Raw genomic sequence first — 19445 nt, 5'->3', positions numbered from 1 at the left:
CCAACCACTTTTGAATTTCCTGAAATACACAACCAATACCACTTTAAACCTTATTAGTAAAAGAAAGCCATTAGGCTCTGACAAATATAAACCATCTCTTCCATGAGAACCTGTACTATTCTGTTTACTTGGTTTTGGAAGTAATGCCAGTGAACAAGGAATTTAAATCATCATCAATAAGAGTTGTACAAGAAGTCATGCATTCAGCATTCAGAATGAGGTGGTAAATTGAATTCAACATTGGTTTCTTGGGAGAAACCAGAGTGGTAGTATATGGTTGCCACTCTGACTGGAAGCTTTTTACTAGTAATATGCTGCAGGGATCAGTGTTGGGTCCATTGTTGTTGTCATCCATATCAACAATCTGGATGATAATGTAAACTGGATCAGCAAATTTGCAGGTGATATCAAGATTGGGGACATAGAAGACAGTAAGGAAGGTGATCAAAGCTTGAAGCAGAATCTGAATCACTGAGAAAAATGGGTTGAAAAATGGCAGATGGATTTTAATGCCTGCATCATGTGTGAGGACAAACCAGGATAGGACTTGCACAGTGAACAGTAGGCCACAGAGGACTGCAATGGATAAGGTCGTAAAAAGAGCTTTTTGCACATTACCTTCTTAAATCAAAGTATTGAGTACAGGAGTTATGATGTTACGTTTAAGTTGTGTAAGATATTCTACACAACAGTTGTGTCACTAACCAACAGGAAATATATCAAAATCAAAAGACTACAGCGAAAATTTTACAAGATGCTGGCAGGATCTGAAGTTCTGAATTAAGGGGAAAGGTTGAATAAGTTACGAAATTATTCCCTGGAGTTTAGGAGAATGAGAGGAGATTTAATAGAGGCATACAAAATAATGAGAGTATAGATAGGCTAAACACAAATAGGCTTTTTCCACTGAGGTTGGGTGAAACTAGAACTAGAGATCATGAGTTAAGGGTGGAAGGTGAACTGTTTTAGGAGAACATGAGGTGGGGGGGGTAATGAGAGTTTGGAATAAGCTGCCAGCATAAGTGGTGGATGCACGTTCAATTTCAATATTTAAGAGAGACTTTGATAGATACATCAATGGGAGGGGTATGGCGGTCTAGTTGCAGATCAATGAGACTAGATAGAATAGTTTGGAAATACAGATAGATGGACTGAAGGGTCTGTGCTGTAGTGTTCTATGACTCCATATATCATGCAGAGCCTGAAGCTAAATAAGAGGCAACTGAATATCTGAATATGACACCCCCCCCCCCCCCCCTGGAGCCCATCTGAAATATCAGACCATCACCACTATTTCATACTGATAAAAGATTTCTAGGCTCTGCAAGTTAAAAGAACCACAATTTCCAACATTTTACTGTCCTTACTTTAAACACACACTATACATTTTATTTCTGTATTTTTGTCAGTTCTCACATTATAAGAATCAGATGCACCATACATTGATTACTTTTCCACTGGTGAACATAAAGTACATTGAAAAAGTTGAGTTATGTCTAATCATACAAATTTAAAAATTAAGTGCACTTATACTCAGCAGTTACATTCTCAGCTGCAGCTATCTGTGTTGAAATACTGCAATGTGGCTACAACATCATTAGATGTAGAAGATAATAAAATAGAGTTGGCAAATTAGCCTGTCAACAATTAGTATACAGGTTAATATGTAGAGGTTACTTAGATTCCTAAAGCACTGTAGCTTACCTGAATACACTCTCTTCGATAGCGCAGAAAGGAAAAAATTCTAATTCTGTTGGGTTAACCCAGTATTTTATTGGAAGATTAATCCTTCATAAATTTGAAAAGAAAAAGTCTGGTTTATAAGAATTGGTGCAATGGGCCTCACCTTGCATGTTTAAAGAATGTAACATATGCACTGAGGTCTTTGGCATTTCAGAACAATCTCCAGGGCTGGACAGCAGGGGCATCAGCTGCCTAAAAGATAGTAAGAATAATCTGACTCTTGTACTATGGTTGTAACAGGCAAAAAGTGTGTGAACCTAAAGATACATTAAACTTCATAATGAATATTAATTAGCCAATACTCAAACTTGGATTTTATAGAACTTCTCTAAAAACTTTAATTATCTATAATCTTCAGTTTCAATATTACGAAATCAACCCACAAAACATTTCATGTTTAATTTCTTGATATTCTAAATATCGTACTAAGTTCTATACCATGTTCTCAATAACCCAACTTTCATACAGCCATACAATTACAGCAGGATTATTTGCAGCATATTCATTTGCATGGCATTCTATTTCAATGGATTTTTATGAAGGACACCCCTACTTTGGCAGAAAAGTTGTAGCATTAAACAGTAAGTAGCAGGATTGAACTCTTAATGCATAAATTTGTAAATTCCAAACCAGACTCAATGTCAGTATGTACTTAATCAACAAAACAACTTAAGCAGCTTGGCAATGTATTAAAAACATCGGGCCTGCCTTACTTTTAAACCAGACGTGGTGTAAAATGAAGACAACTGCCTGACAAAAATTAATGGTCTGCATGTTCTTATGTACCCGTCACTTCAACAATTCATGGATGACAAGAAGAAAATACAGTATGAAATTATGGTTCAGAATTGTCACTATAACAAATAATTTCTGACATAAATTGGAAATTCAGTGGGGCTTGTGTTCTTTCTTTGTGGCTTTTCTTGGAGAAAATGCAAATTGTATTGAAGCTATTGGTATTGATTAACAATACAGTGGCTTTTTAAAAAAATCACTAATACCAACCAACAGATACAAAAATATTAATTAATGGTAACTCTTTATATTGATATTGCTTGCCCTCCAGAAAAAGTTAAATACAATGGAATGCCAGGCTAGCTCAACCTATACTAGCTAGGCACACAGGATAAAATTCCTGGCATTAAACTGGCTAAAAACAAGTGGCTTTTTCAAAGTGCCTTGCACTTTAAAAATGTATCATAGGGCAAAATAAGTAGCCCAATAAAAGAGCTAGAGAACAAGTGCAATGCCCTGACTCTATTCCTTAATTTTACACCCAGGACAATGGTATGTAGAAATTAAACAATCATCAGGCAGATAATATCTTGCAATTGATAAAGAAATAATTACCTTTCTCTTTCTCTTCCAAAGAGGATGGAATCAGCAGCTATCTTCAACCCAGATCCCATATCCTGACTGCTCCTAGTACCTAGATTAGTCAAGTGAAATGGTCCGTGCTATGAGTAGAAAAAAGGCCACAGAAATCAACAAGCGTGATTGCATACAGAGCAGAAAACAATTTCGATTACGTACACCTATATTAAATTATTTTACTAATAAAATCAAATTTTCTTATACAAAATATCTTAGCGCTGGAAGGGAATTAGCGTGGATTTCTACCACTGCTTTTAATCGGACCCTCTTCACCAAATGGAATCACCAAGCAAACAGTTAACTGCGTACATATAAAATTCTGGCTAGTTTTTCATTTCATGAAATAATTAAAACTCATTACTTGCAAAACTGTGTTCTTCTCTTCCAAACAAGCAAAACTTGACACTGAATATCAAATGAATAGATTGTATGATTCAAAACAAATCAACTTATCCCTTTCCCCTTAGCAATGGGCAGGCAAGGGAGTTTCATGTAGCGCCAAACAGAGGGGGAGATACCCTACTCTTCCCACCACAGGAAAACCTTAACTGCACCCCACTTCCTGGCAAGCAAATAGAACAGAAAATTCTAGAATCTGAAACAAAACAGACATGATAGAGAAATTGGCCAGACAAGTAGTGTCCATGGAAAGAGTCAATGGCCCTTCCTCTTTGCTTAACTCTTCCAGCTTTAGTTTTTGTCTCACTACCTACCTAACTGTGTGCTATTCGCTCACCACTCTCCCCAAGGCCTTCTGCAATTTTTTTGCACATCATTTTCCTCATGAACATCCATTTTCAATAGTGAAGGCCTAATGCTGCTGTCCACAAGCTCAGATAAGGAAGGATACAGGTTTCCAGCTTTGCCTTGCAAGCTATTCAGACCTTGCAATCCAAGCATCAGGTTTGGCCATAGTGTGCCCTGTTTACAATGTGAGCCAGCTCCCAAACCACATGGTCAGAGAACAGTGAAAAGATGCTGTGGGATGTTCAAGAAATGTGCCTTCCCCCCCCCCCCCACCCAACTAAGATTGAAGTCTAAAGGTGAAATCAACATACAGACTTGATTTTATAATTTTCAATTCATCTTAAGAAAGATTTGTAAACCTACTTTTGATCCAAGTTTAATATTCACATTAAGATGTATATATCTGCAGCAATAGCAGTGTGCATTAGCAATGATTAAATGCTGGCACTCAGTAGAATAGATTGCTGCATTATTTTAATCTGGGAGGTTTTACCTGCTAGTGCAGCACTGTTAGGCTACGTCACTTTCTCAATCCTCCGTTATTTTTATATATGTACTAAACAAGCTACATCATATATGATATGAAACTGCACCGCGAAGACAGGAAGGCTTTACAATGGAAAGCCAAAACTGTCCAACCCGTCACCGGCATCAGCCTACCCACCATAAGTAACAGTTCTACAGAAAGGGCAAGTAATATCACAAAGGATCCCACTCACCCGCCCTGTTCATCAACTGCTTGTCCCAGTCCCCTCAGGGAGGGGGCTAAGTAACATCCACATCAAGACCATCACAATCACAAACGGTTACCTTCCCCAAGCAGTAAGGCTAATCAACACCTCTGCTCACTAACCCACCCCTCCACCATCACTACTTTATCATTTCATATCAGTTACCTTATGTACAAACTCCTGTGCCTAGCATCACTTCATGTGCATACAATCAATGTAAATAAATGTATTTTATTTAAATGTATTGTATTGTATTGTGTTTTTAAATAAAATATTGTGTTCTTTATCTTACTGTGTTTTGTTTTTGTGCCGAGATGGGGCAGAATGTAGGCACATCCATGTTTACCGATAATACCAAAATAGCTGGAGGGCATGCTGTGATTAGGAGCGCAATTAGCTAGAAATAGTTTGGCTGAATGAGTGAAAACTTTGCCAATCAAGTTTAATTTATACATTGGTAATAGCCTTTAGATACCACAAATCTAAATGAAGGAAGTTTGTAGATGAATGATGGTGAAAAGTTCTAGGTTGGCAAGGCAACTGGCATGTTGTCAGTTATTGCAAGAGGGCTGGGCTCAAAAATAGAGAAGTATTTTACAATTTGCAGAGTACTGTTCAGGCCACACAGAGGTCACTGTGTTCAGTTTGGTTCCCTTATTTAAGAAAGAAAGAAAGCCCTGCATTGGAGGCAACCCAAAAGAGATTCACTAAGCAAATTCTTGGGATGAGAGGGTTGTCCTATCATGAGCAGCTGAAGAAATTAGATCTTAATTCTTTAAAGTTTAGAGCATTGAGGGTTGTTCTTATTGAAACATGCAATAGCTTTAGGGAGTTTGTAAGGGTAGATGTTGTGATGTTTTCACTATTGGGAGAATCTCAAACAGAAGGACATAGTTACAAAATCAGGGGGTGACAATTTAAAACAGGGGCATGCAGAAACTTCTCAGAAGGAAAAATTTCTGGAATTCTCTGTCTTGGGAGTGTTGTGCAGGCCAGATCAATGGCGGCATTTAAAGTAATAGATACTGTAAATTTTTGAAAGATTGGAATTTCAGGGCAATGTTGAACAGGCAAACAGCAAATAAGGCCTGAGACAGACCAGCCATGATCATATTAAATAGCAGGGCAGACTTAAAGTGGCAGGTAGCCTACTCTTGCTCCTACTTTCTAAAGTTCTCATGTACCATTTTCATTTCAAACGTATGCAGTTAACTATTTTGTTAGTTTTGGACATTCTTTTAAAATCTTCAAATACATAAAACAATTTTTTTCTTGGTATCTCTAAATTTTAGAAATGGAGTGTTGTTCTTAACGCTTCCAGCAGAAGGTTATATCCAGTTATATCATACAAAAAGCCAATCAGAACTTCTCTTCTGAATATAATCCCACAGATCCTAAATATAGCTCATTATTTGATATATCTCACCTATTATTTGGTTTAATATATCAAGAGGCCTTCCCCCCCCCCCCCCCCGCTGAGCACATGGCATAAGACTATAAAACATAGGGCAGAATTAGGCCATTCAGCCCATCAAGGCCTGCCTTCTCGCCGTACCTTTCGATGCCCTGACTGATCAGGAAACGATCAACTTCCGCCTTAAATATACGCAGACTTGGCCTCCACTGCAGTCTGTGACACAGCATTCCACAGATTTACTACTCTCCAGCTAAAATAATTCCACCTTACCTCTGCTCTCAAAAGTCGCCCCTCAATTTTGAGGCTGTGCCGTGTAGTTCTGGATACTCCTATTATAGGAAACATCCTCTCCACATCCACCCTATCCAGTGCTTTCAACATTCAGTAGATATCAATGAGGATTCTGCACCGCCCCCCCCCCGCCGCATTCCTCTAAATTCCAGTGAGTACAGGCCCAAAGCTGCCAAATGCTCCTCATACGTTAATCCCTTGATTCCCAGAATCATCCTCCTGCCTTCTTAACCACAGACTGAACCTACAAACCTTCTGGAAGTCTTGCAGAGGACTCCTAAGTGCCTCTGCATGTCTGATGTTTGAACCTTCTCCACACTTAAATAATAGTCCACACTATTGTTCCTTTCACCAAAATGCATTGTCATACATTCCCTAACACTGTATTCCATCCGCCACTTTTTTGCCTATTCTTCCAACTTGTCTAGGTCCTGCTGCAATTGCATTGCTTCCTCAGCACTACCTAGCCCTCCACCAATCATCATCCGCAAACTTTGTCACAAAGCCATCAATTCCATTATCTAAATCATTGGAAAAAATGTGAGAAGTAGAGGTCCTAATACTGACCCCTGAGGAACAACACTAGTCATTGGCAGCCAACCAGAAATGGCCTCTTTTATTCCCACTCGCTGCCTCCCGACTGTCAGCCATTCTGCTATCCATGCCAGGATCTTCCCGTAACACCATAGGATTTTATCTTGTTAAGCAGAATCATCTGTGGCACCTTATCGACTTCTGAAAATCCAAGTAAGTGACATCCACCCTGCTTGTTACTTCCTTGAAGAATAGACTTGTCAGGCAAAATTTCCCATTACATAAACCACACTGACTTTGACTTATTTTAACATTAGTTTCCAAGTACCTCGAAACCACAACCTTAATAATAGACTCCAACTTTCCCAACCACTGAGGTTAAGCTAATTGCCCTATAATTTCACAAAATGCTGGCAGAACTCAGCAAGCCAGACAGCATCTATGGGAGGAGGTAGTGATGACGTGCCAGCATTTTGTGTTTTTATTTATTTCCAGCATCTGCAGATTCACTCGTGTTGCCCTATAATTTCCTTTCTTTTGCCTTCCTCCCTTCTTAAAGAGAGGAGTGGCATTTGCAATCTTCCAGTCTATCAGGACTATGCCAGAATCAAGTGATTCTTGAAAGATCATGACCTATGCACCTGTTGTCTCTTCAGCAACCTCTCTCAGGACTCTGGAGTGTTGTCCATCTGGCCCAGGTGATTTATCCACCTTAAGGCATTTTAGTTTTTCATTTGTAATTGCGGAGGCATACACTCCTGCTCCATGACACTCATGGGGCTCTGGCACACTGCTACTGCCTTCCACAGTGAAGACTGATGCAAAGTACCCATTAAGTTCATCTGTCATTTCTTTGCCCCTCATTACTACCTCACCAGGATCATTTTCCAGTGGTCCAATATCAACTTTCATCTCCCTTTTATTCTTTATGTAAATGAAAAAGCTTTTGGTATCCTGCTTTATATTATTGGCTACTCTGCCCTCATATTTTTTCCCCTTCTTATAACATTTTTCTTTTGCCTTTTGTTGGATTTTAAAAGCTTCCCAATCATCCCAACTTCTTTGGTTTTTATGCAGTCCTTAACTTCCTTTGCCAGCCATGTTTGCCTACCCTTGCCATTTGAGAACAACTTCCTCTGTGGGATAGATCTAATTGCACCTTGTGAACTACTCCCAGAAACTTCAGCCATCTCTGCTCTGTCATCATCCCGCCAGAATCCTCCTCCAATCCACCTGGGCAAACTCCTCTCTTATGTCTCTGTAAATCCCTTTATTTCATTGCAATATTGATATGTGTCTCATGCTTCTCCCTCTCAAAATTGCAGTATGAATTCAATCATATTATGATCACTGCCTCCCAAGGGTTCCTTTATATTAAGCTCCCTAATAAGATCGGCATTATTAAACAACACCCAATCTAAGATAGCCTTTCCCTGAGTAGGCTCACTCTAAAAAGCCATCTCATTGGCATTCAACATATTCCCCCCGCCCTGTGATCTGACACCAATCTGATTTTCCCAATCCCCATGCATATTGAAGACCCCTATTACAATTGTATTAACCACCCTTATTACATGCCTTTTTCAGCTCCCTTTGCAAACTCAACTCCAGATCTTGGAAGCCTAAATATATAATTCCTGTAATAGTTCTTTTACCCTTGTAATTTCTTAACTCCACCCACAAAGAGTCAACATTCTCTGACCCTATGTCACTTCTTTCTAAAGATGTAATTCCATCTCCTAAAACATATTGAATATAGTTACCCTATATCCAAGGAGCCCTTCTGGTGTATTTGCTGCTCGTTCTTCCGTAAAGCGTCTCTTCTGCGTCCCAGGTGGTGGCATTGGGTTACTGGTACCTGCTGTCTGAAACTGATACTCTGAATTTGACATGGAGAGTGGCATGGGGGTGGAGTTTACTGACTGAACCTATAAAAGACAAATATTTAATTGGAGCAATTTTTAAAAATTATCACAAAAGCTGAAAAATACCATGGTCTTTTATTTTTTATTAACTATTCCCTAAAACGAAATCAGGACAAGTTCAAGTTCAATTGTCATTCAACCATACATGAATACAGCCAAATGAAACAGCGTTACTCCGGGGCCAAAGTGCAAAAGGCAGCACTGACTCCAGCTAGGTTATACCACCTCTGTTGAAAGGCACAGACTCTAACACCTCTCTCCTGTGCAGATGCAAATGAGCAACACTGTGGCTCAAGGCCTGGTCCTCATTATGACAAAGGCCGCACAACTACCATCTGCCAATAAATCAGTGAATCCAACTTGCAGCATTCCACATTAACAATATCCAACAGGGTCCTGCGATCACAAGAAAAGCAACTAAGACCACAGACTGCACACCGCCTTTGCACACTGACGTCTTTGACACCTCCGACACAGTATGATCCACACCATCCAGCTCTTTCACTTTCTCCACCAACAAGCAACTCACTAATGGAGTAGGCCTGTAGTACTTAAGTTTCTAATGTCCAGCAGGGTCTTGCAATCATAAAAAAATACATAGAAAAAAGGAAAATAAATACCTTTGTTGACCCCATAGAAAATACTGCAATGAAACGTGCTACCATCTTACCAGAAAGAGCATTAACAAAGCAAGTGAATTGGGATACAATAGTAACAGCCATGCTTCAAGCTATAAAAACACTTCCACACACGGGGGCGGGGGGGGGGGGGGGGGAATGAGATTTTATCAGAAAAAACTGAAATAGCAATCTAAATGTTAAAGAATATTCCCAATGAGATAAAAGCAAAACTAGCAGTAATTTCCATTCTTGACTTTTTTTTGCAACTCACTGATACACTAAAACTTTATTTCAGTGTTAATTCACTGATGTTACACAAGTCTGTTTCAGTTACGTTCTTACCTGTTGCAAACTTGTTGCGGGCTGTTGCAGAGGCTGTGGTGTATAAGAAGGTCCTGGCATTGGCGGTGGCATTTGAAAGCTGTTCTGTGATCCTTGATTCACAATCCCTGATACCACTTGATTCTGAGCCATCTCTGTAGGCATTGCAGTAGTGTACGATGTTGGAAGAGGCTGCCTAAATTGCTGTGTAGTAAACTGTGGATTTGTGTTTGTAAATGTGTAAGGGACAGATGTCTGAGGTTGAATAGGATATGGCTGTGATGTCATCACTGGAGGTAAAACAGAAATAGGATTCTGGACAGGACCAATACCTGGAGATGGTGTCACCATGGAATAAACTGTAAAATATTGAAGATTTCAAAAATAAACCATGTTAAATGTTGCCACATGTGATCAAAATGTGTTTTATCTAATTAAATGGTTAAGATCACAGACCTAATACGCCAGAATTTGCCTATACAGAAGGAATTTAAATGATGTTCAGCAAGAGCATTATCAGATTCAACCTTTCATTAGGTATAACCTTCTCAGTCTGATGCAGCTATATTCTTTTCATACTAAAGATCATAACTAATCATAGTTTCCAAATGAGAGCTGATCAATTTTCCCAACAAACTCAATTCTATCCTCCTGTATTGCAGTGAGATTTTGCTGCTCTACCATAAATCTATCCTCCTTCCCATAATCATTGCTCGACTCCATTATTCTCAAAGAAGCTTATCATTTGCCAGCCCTTAATTGGCATCCTCCATCCTAACCCTAACTTGAGTGAAGACATTTCCTTCTCTTTAGTCCTAAGTAACTATGAACCCTAAATGCAACTCTCCAGACAAAAAAAAGTTCTCAATATACATTTTACCATGTCCCTTTTATTGAAGTGTCTAAAATTATTAAAATAGCCTCTTTGCCCTTCTAATTTTTGTAAAATACAGATTTATTCAATACAGCCTAACCTCACTGGAGTTCCCTCTTGTCTCAGGAAGTCCTGCTCTACCTTGTGTGTCTGATAATTATTGCCTGACTTGGTAATATAGAAATGACAATATTACTTTTATCCTTTAAAGTTTATACTTCAAAATATACCTGCTGGTGGGCCCATTCCTGTTGTAATCTGGCTTTGGTATCTGGCATACTCTGCATGTACCTTAGGGAAAAAAAACAGCATTCACCCTATATTAGTTTGTAAATAAACGTCAATATATGCATCCAATCCTCTGACATTATATATCCATAATTTACATCCAACTACAGCCAGCTTGAATACAACTGCATTATATACCACATTATATTAACATTTTGGTAAAATTCTGTGTATAGAGTGGTTTCACTAATTCTTCCTGTCTAAGATATCGGCATTATCAGTCATCCTGTGGTTTGAATCATAAAATATTAGATGCTTTCCCACATCCTCCCCCAGTGTCCCAGTGTTCACGGTTAATAGCAAGACCATTATGCTTCTATTAGGCACTGTGGTTGTTGTACTAACATGAAAAGAGAATTAACACTTTTGTGCAGATAAGAAGCATTTGAGGGAGGAAAAATTGATGACAAGGGGTGTGAGTGACCAAGTGGAAACCAAGATTGTCCACGTGACAAATGCTGTTTGCTCCCATCTAAGAAAGGAAGATGAATGTTTGTTAATCACAAGGAGGGGTGGGGAAAGAAAGATGCTTTGCAACATTCTAGAATTGTAAAAGGAAAAAATATAGAATTTTACTTGACAAATGATTCTACATACATGATTTTAAAACACATTCCATACATGCAATGTATCAATACTATGTAGCACTTCAATCTAACATACAAAACCTATCTTAAAATTACCTTGAGTACATTCTTTCAGGTATAATTGCTTCAAGCTTTTTCACAGTTACCTCAATTTCCATTTATTTTACCATGGCTATAGCCTGTTACAGCTAGCTTGTTATAAATCTCAGGGAATAAAGTCTGTAAAAATCCCATTTGCAAGTTTTTTTGTCAGTACCATCAAGCTGGCAAAGCCCAGAAAAAACAGTTGCAAAGTATCTAGGAAAATTTAACTTCTATTTTTCACTTTATCAGGAAACAACGGCACAGAAGAACACCTGTACAGATAACCACAGGTCTATAGATACCTTAGAGGTAGTCGCTGATCTGCTGTCTTACATCATGAATACATATACAAATACAAGAATACATATACAAATATCATTGAGCCTTTACAGCCATATATGAATCACTTTCTGGCCTCTAATGTAATTTTCCTGCTTCTAATACCATACATGCAGCACCTGTAATGGACTGCTATTGAAAGAGCAAACTGATTTTTGATTGGCCTCCTCAGCCTATGCCTTTAAAGGCTAGTCACTCTTATGAAGAAATACATACAGAATCTAATTGTTCTGACTCTTTACAGATGGCACAATTATTGCAGCAACCATGATCTTTCTTACTACTGGGAGATACTGCAACCACATAATTCTAAATCTGACATAGCAATAATAAACACACACATATAAATGTGCTTATCCTGAATAGTTCACGAGAATAATGAGAATATTAGATGGTGTTATACCCTGGCTCAGAAGAAGAGTTATATAAATAGAATCATATTTCTTAAGTTGAATAAAGTAATAGGTGATTGTTTTTTCTCCCAAATGCTGACTGTAATTGTGAAAGAAGCAAAAAATCCTGAATTTACAACAAAATCTTTGCCTGGAAGAGGGTTTCAAAGCCAAAACTTCTCAGTACCAGCAACAAAGTGAAAAGCACTTCATTGAGGGAGTACCCTGAGAGGCCTCAATATTATCTTCAAAACACAAAGTCTCTGAGGCAAAACACGAAAGGAAACTTACTGCTGATTACCATCTGTCAGCCCTCCATATCAGCCACCAGTCTGGAAGCAGCACCAATGCAAGCAAGGATTTAGAATGACTCCAATGGATGATTTTTACTGACTGTCATCTAGAATTCTTAGGTAACATTACTTAAGAACCAGCAGAGTTCTAAAAGAATCTCAGCTTGCAGATAAATTCTACGGCAGGAGGCAACAACACAAGGAATAAATCTATTTGGTTAGTCTTCACCAATATATCCATAGCTAATTTCTCTTCCCATAGCAGTAATGGAAAGAGTGATCACTTCAGTCTTTGTGGAAATAGTGACATCTTTACACTAAAGACATCCTGTTATGTGACTCTTTCCACCATGGCACCACAGCGCCTTTATCCTCAATGAGGGAAAACCCCATCTTTCATTTTCTAAAGCCTTTGTACTGCATTTTACCACAAGGACTACAGCAATTCAACACAGTGACCTTTGACCAACCTCTCAAAGCTAATGAGAGATATGCAGTGTCCTCTCAGAACATCCCAAAGCATTTCCAAGATACCAAGGTACCTATAAGTGAGCAATAAATGCGAGTCTTGTAGGAACACCTACTAACCATGAATGAATAAAAGAAAATTGTTCTTCAACCTCAAAATGTATCCTACTCGTATGTACAGTGTGAAAGATATTAACAGCTAAGAGCAATGTTTAAAAAAAATATAGTGGGTGCCACTTGGTAAAATTTGGAATCATAGAGCAAGAAGCCTAACATGTACATCTTTACCTCAAGCATGTTGTGTAATTTTTTTACATCCTGATACCAAGAAGGTTAACAGAGGTAAACAAAATGATTTCTTGGAAATTGGAGGTTTCCGTTACGAATAGGAATCTAAGTATGCCGATTTCATCCCCCAAATACCACCCCCCCCCCCCCATGCCCATCACTAAAGCTTGAAGATTTTATTATATCGGAGAGGGCTTCAGGATTGTGAAGTAGTGCAGCAGGACAAATATATCACATGCAAACTTATCAATACCAGCATTAAACTGAAAAGTTCTTCATTGAGGGAGTGCCCCTGGGGATTCTTAACATTATCTTCAAAACACAAAGTTTATCAGGCAAAACACAAAAGGAAACTCACTGCTGATTACCATCCCTAAGCTATTGCATCATTAGCTCTCCACATTAACCACCATTTGGAAGCAATACCACTACACGGAAGAGTAAAGAAGGTTCTCTAATAAATGACTTCAATAACTGTCATCCCTTGGTAGTATTACTACTCAAGAACTGGCAAAGATATATGTATATACACATATTCCTTTGACTTTATTCACTATTAAAACATCATCTGATTAGTAGTACTAGTTGTGTGATGGGTGCAGAGAGGCTTTAAGGAGACACAGACTATCCGAATGGTTAAGTGACTATAATATAGAAAAATGGGAGGGCATCAACTTTGAATAGGAGAAAAGCAGAACATTTTTACATGGTGCTGGTGTTCAGAGGGACCTGGGTTATTTTATATATAAAAAATCCATTTAAAATTAACATGCAGATAAAACAAACATTACATTGACCATGAGTGCAAGAAGAATAAAAGAGTAAAAACACCTCACTCTGATTATACTGGGACCTGGTAAAATTCCACCTGGAATGGTGTCTACAAGCCTACTCTTCCAATCAAGGAAGGATATTCTTGCAACAAAAGGTTCACCACATTGATTCCTGGAATGGATAGATTCTCCAACTAAATTTGGCAGCTAGGACCAATACTCTCTAGAGTTCAGATCTCCCAAAAACATAAAATTCTCATGGGCTTGACAGGGATGATGTTTCCACAAATTGTGGTGTCTCAGAACTACAGAAGCTAGGGATCACACTCCCAACGGAGTAAAAGACATTTAGGACTGAGACAAAGAGATTTCTGTGTCTAATCTGCAGTGAATTATTGGAATCCTTGAAGGAGAAGGGCTGGGGATACTCAGATGCTGAGTACATTTCTTTAACAAAAAGTTACAAACAGTTAAGAGCAGGAAATGGCATGAGATAGCAGATCAGCCTTCATCACTCTGGGGCCTATTGCTTATTCCTGTATCCTATGTATTATTTCCATCCTTTCCTTCCTTTGAAAATGGGTTTTGATATTCATTTGCCCTTTCTCTTGCCAATAGTCTTTCAATTTTTACAGCCCATTGGACCTTCCAGTGCACCAAGCTGCGCCAGCCAGCAATCCACTGATTTAACCTTGGCCTAATGACAGGACAATTTACAATGAATATTTAACCTACTAACTAGTACAGGTTAACTAGTACTAGTACTAACTAGACTGTGGCAGGAAACCAGAGCACCCTGAGGAAACTCACATGAACACAGGAATCCAGATTCAAAAAGTTTAGATTTCTGATAAATTTGACAAATGATCTGCTCACCTACCAATATAGATTTGTCCCACAGAGACCAAACTCATGAAATGTTCTTAAATTTGGGGAAGGCTATTTGCAATTATCATCAGACAGGATCTCTCAAAGGTTGATTGGAGAAACTCTTTGCAGGTAAAGGGGCATCTGATAAGACGAGAAGGATTTGGGGCCAGCATATTTCTGTTACACTGAAAGGCAAGGCTGGCAAGATAAAGGGAACCTTAGTTGATGAGAGATATTAAAGATCTGATCAGATGGTGGTGACTTATGTCAGGTAGGTGGAAGAGATTAAACAAATTCCTTGGAGGATATACAGGATGTAGGAGTACATTTAAGAAGTAAGTTAGGAGGATCAAAGAGGGGTATGAATCTCCCTAACAGGTAAGATGAAACAAGAGTCCTTTAAGATACTGCTAGCATATTAAGAGTAAAAAGGGAATACGTAGGATCCCTTAAGAATCAGGTAATCTGTAATTTTTAAATCAATACTAATATCTGTATTCACCATGAAGAAGGACATGGAAGCTAGTGAGTTCAAGGGAGGGAACAGTAATATTTTGGAGCATATCAACATTAAGATGTCAGAAATGTTGGAATTCTGAAGCACATAAAGGTGGACAAATCCCTGGAGGGGTTTGACTGACTAAGTGTAACCCAGGGTGTTATAGGAAGTAAGGGAGGAGATTGCTGACAGCATTTTTAAAAATTTTGTTAGCCACAGGCAAGGTAGTGGAATACTGAAGGACAGCTAAAGCTCTGCCTTTATTTAAGGACAGCAAACATAAGCTTACATCAGGATTTAAGTCTGGTGCCATCAGCATTGGTCATATGATCTCTTATCAACCAAGACCAACAGCATAACACAAGATTTCCTGGAGCTGCAGACTGGAATCCATTGGGAGTTCGACAATTTCATCATTGCAGTAATTGCTATCTGTTAAGAAGCCAACAAATGGTGTCAGATGGACCACTCCTATACATTTTTCTGTAGATTCCTATCCACTATGCATCATAATAGCTTTCCTACACACAAAGCTGACTAAAGGATCCAATAGGATTCCACTCACCGTCTGAAGCAAGTTTTCACATAGTGTTTTTGCCGATGCCAAACCTTCTGGTTTAGGATGACTGTAGAAACAAAAAGGTTATAGCTTTCTACATAAAGAAAAGCAGAATAGACACTGAATATTTACTTTGCTTAAGCCTGGATCACAGTTTCTAATGTGGCAACAATCACCCAGGGTAGTACACAAAAAGCAGTGTAATTTTATGAATGATTAGAGCAAATGAAATTTCCTAATGGCTACTGACAAAAAAAAAGAACTTCCTAAGAGATGCCACAAAAGATTCTACAAGGAAGTTTTATTTTTGGAAATGCATTCCATGCCTTGGGTATGTGAATGCAGTAAACTATACATGCAAGGCATTACGAAGAACAGAAAGATAAATTTCCAGGAAAGCTTTCAGGTAGGAGGTGAATGCTAGCCAGGTCATGCTTACACTTGGAGAACAAAAGACTTGGGATTTTATACAGCTACGTAGACAAGCAATTTCTAATTTCCCATGCAAAAGATGATTTCATGTCACCATAAGGTGATAGATAAGGGAGGTGCAGATTCAAAATCTAGTTCTAGCAAAAGAAACTTGATGCTACTACAGTCTGTTCAACTGCTTTTAGTAATCAATACGGTGAGTAAATGAGATTGTATGTGGAAAAGACTGAAAAGTTAGCTACGTTCCTAAACTCTGCTCAATAATCATCCACCCCCCCCCCTCAAATATATGCATATATTGAGCATAAAAGCACCAGGCTTCATTTCACTTCCAAGCTTTTGATAACTGCCCTGGCTTGCAAATCCTAACAAGGTCTCCTCAGAGTAAAACAGCCAGCATCAGCTATGTACAGTGGCATGTAAAAGTTTGGGCACCCTGGTCAAAATTTCTGCTACTGTGAATAGTTAAGGGAGTAGAAGATGAACTGATTTCCAAAAGTCATAAAGTTAAAGATGAAGCATTCTTTTCAACATTTTAAGCAAGGTTAATGTAATATTTTTGTTTTGTACAACTTTAGAGTGAAAAAAAGGAAAGGAGTACCATACAAAAGTTTGGGCACCCCAAGAGATGAGCTCTCAGATAACTTTTACCAAGGTCTTAGACTTTAATTAGCTTTTTAGGGCTATGACTTGTTCACAGTCATCAATAGGAAAGGCCAGGCGATGCAAATTTCAAAGCTTTATAAATACCCTGACTCCTCAAACCTTGTCCCAACAATCAACAGCCATGGGCTCCTCTAAACAGCTGCCTAACACTCTGCAAATTAAAATAAATGATGCTCATAAAGTAGAAGGCTATAAGAAGATAGCAAAGCGTTTTCAGGTTTCCTCAGTTCGAATTGTAATTAAGAAATGGCAGTTAACAGGAATGGTGGAGGTCAAGTTGAGGTCTGGAAGACCAAGAAAACTTTCCAAGAGAACTACTCGTAAGACTGCTGGAAAGGCAAATCAAACCCCTGTTTGACTGCAAAAGACCTCCAGGAAGATTTAGCAGACTCTGGAGTGGTGCTGCACTGTTCTACTGTGCAGTGACACCTGCACAAAAATTACCTTCATGGAAGAGTCATCAGAAGAAAACCTTTCCTGCGTCCTCCCCACAAAATTCAGCCACAGAAGTTTGCAAAGGAACATCTAAACAAGCCTGATGCATCTTGGAAACAAATCCTGTGGACTGGTGAAGTTAAAATAGAACTTTTTAGCCACAATGAGCAAAGGTATGTTTGGAGAAAAAGGGTGCAGAATTTCTTAAAAAGTACACCTCTCCAACTGTTAAGCACGGGGGTGGATCAATCATGCTTTGGGCTTGTGTTGCAGCCAGTGGCACAGGGAACATTTCACTGGTGGAGGGAAGAATGAATTCAATTAAATACCAGCAAATTCTGGAAGCAAACATCACACGTCTGTAAAAAAGCTGAAGATGAAAATAGGATGGCTTCTATAACAGGATAATGATTCTCAACACACTTACTACCTCAAGAGGCGCAAGCTGAAGATTTTGCCACAGCCCTCACAGCCCCCCCCCCCCGACCTAAACATCATCGAAAATCTGTGGATAGACCTCAAAAACAGCAGTGCATGCAAGATGGTCCAAGAATCTCATAGAACTAGAAGCCTTTCGTGAGGAAGAATGGGCAAAAATCCCCCAAACAAGAATTGAAAGACTCTTAGCTGGCTACAGAAAGCTGTGATACTTGCCAAAGGGGTGTTACTAAGTACTGACCATGCAGGGTACCCAAACTTTTGCTTTGGGCCCTTTTTCCTTTTTTGTTATTTTGAAACTGTCAAAGATGGAAATAAAACAAATATTCTTGCTTAGAATATTAAAGGAATGTGTCATCTTTAACTTTATGCCTTTTGGAAATCAGATCGTCTTTTACTCGTTTAGCTATTCACAGTAACAGGAATTTTGACCAGGGGTGTCCAAACTTTTGCATGCCACTGTAACATTCTCACAAGTAACAAACATGTGCCCTATAAAGTGTTAACAAATCCATATCATGGTTTACATGCCTATATATTCATGCACAGGTCTAAATTGATTTGGGTCACTTGCAAGTGGGTGACTGCAGTATTCACCCACCAAAAAAAACCAATAGGTGATCTATAGAAACACTCAATAAAATGCTACCATATTCAGATATTCATGCCAATTTTCACAAAATTCCCATTGGTTTTATTAAGAAATAATGTTCCTCTGCAATTTTTTTTTATTCAGTTCATGAGACAGATCATTGATGGCAAGGCCAGCATTTATTGCTCATCCCTAAATGCCTTTTCTGAAGATAAGTGTATCAACGTTTTGAACCTCTGCCGTCCTTGTGGTGAAGGTACCCAACAGTGCACATGTGGTAGAGAATGCCAAGGATTTTGAATCTCGAATGATTAGGGAAAGGCACAACAGCGTGATTTAAGGGCTGGTGGAACTGATGATATCTGCTGCCTTTTATTCTAGGCTAGTGTTCGCCAACCCGTCGATCTCGATAGACTGGTCGATCTTTGAGACTTCCCCAGTAGATCCAGAAAAAAAAATGAAAAATAAATACACAAATACTGTTGAGAGATTGTTTCCGGGTTGCAGAGTTTTCGTTCCATTCTTTCTGCCCAGTGCGCATAGGTTCCCTGCACTACACAGTGTACTTCAGTGGTCCCCAACCACCAGGCCACAAGAAAACAATATGAGTCAGTTGCACCTTTCCTCATTCCCTGTCACAGCCACTGTTGAACTTGAACCCACACAAGGTCATCAGTCGCCTAAACGCGCAGCTGGCGGGAAGGGCCCATGCTACAGGGCCGGAGCACAGACAGATGGGCGCCGCTTTTGAACCTGCTTAGCACACCGAATGTTCGTGGGGAATCCGGTGCTAAAATATTCACAGACGACCTAATTCGGGCTCAAAGTTTCGTAAGTATCAGAGCAGCTACCTTGCTGCGATCTG

General features: G+C 39.0%; 1 protein-coding gene across 2 annotated transcripts in view; it reads right to left on the bottom strand.

Moving 5' to 3' along the window:
* The window catches only part of LOC132396699 (KH homology domain-containing protein 4-like), a 60005-nt gene that overhangs the window by 2394 nt on the left and 38166 nt on the right, over positions 1–19445 (bottom strand). For both annotated transcript variants that reach the window (XM_059974499.1, XM_059974500.1), the window contains 6 exons: positions 16024–16084; positions 10808–10868; positions 9725–10062; positions 8601–8765; positions 3094–3200; positions 1847–1935 (listed from right to left, as the gene is read on the bottom strand). In XM_059974499.1, coding sequence (XP_059830482.1) covers positions 1847–1935; positions 3094–3200; positions 8601–8765; positions 9725–10062; positions 10808–10868; positions 16024–16084 — 821 coding nt within the window. The remainder of the gene's footprint in view (positions 1–1846; positions 1936–3093; positions 3201–8600; positions 8766–9724; positions 10063–10807; positions 10869–16023; positions 16085–19445) is intronic.

Source organism: Hypanus sabinus, chromosome 7, assembly GCF_030144855.1.
Source record: "Hypanus sabinus isolate sHypSab1 chromosome 7, sHypSab1.hap1, whole genome shotgun sequence".
Classification (NCBI taxonomy): domain Eukaryota; kingdom Metazoa; phylum Chordata; class Chondrichthyes; order Myliobatiformes; family Dasyatidae; genus Hypanus; species Hypanus sabinus.
This window is presented reverse-complemented; position numbering and strand designations above follow the sequence as displayed.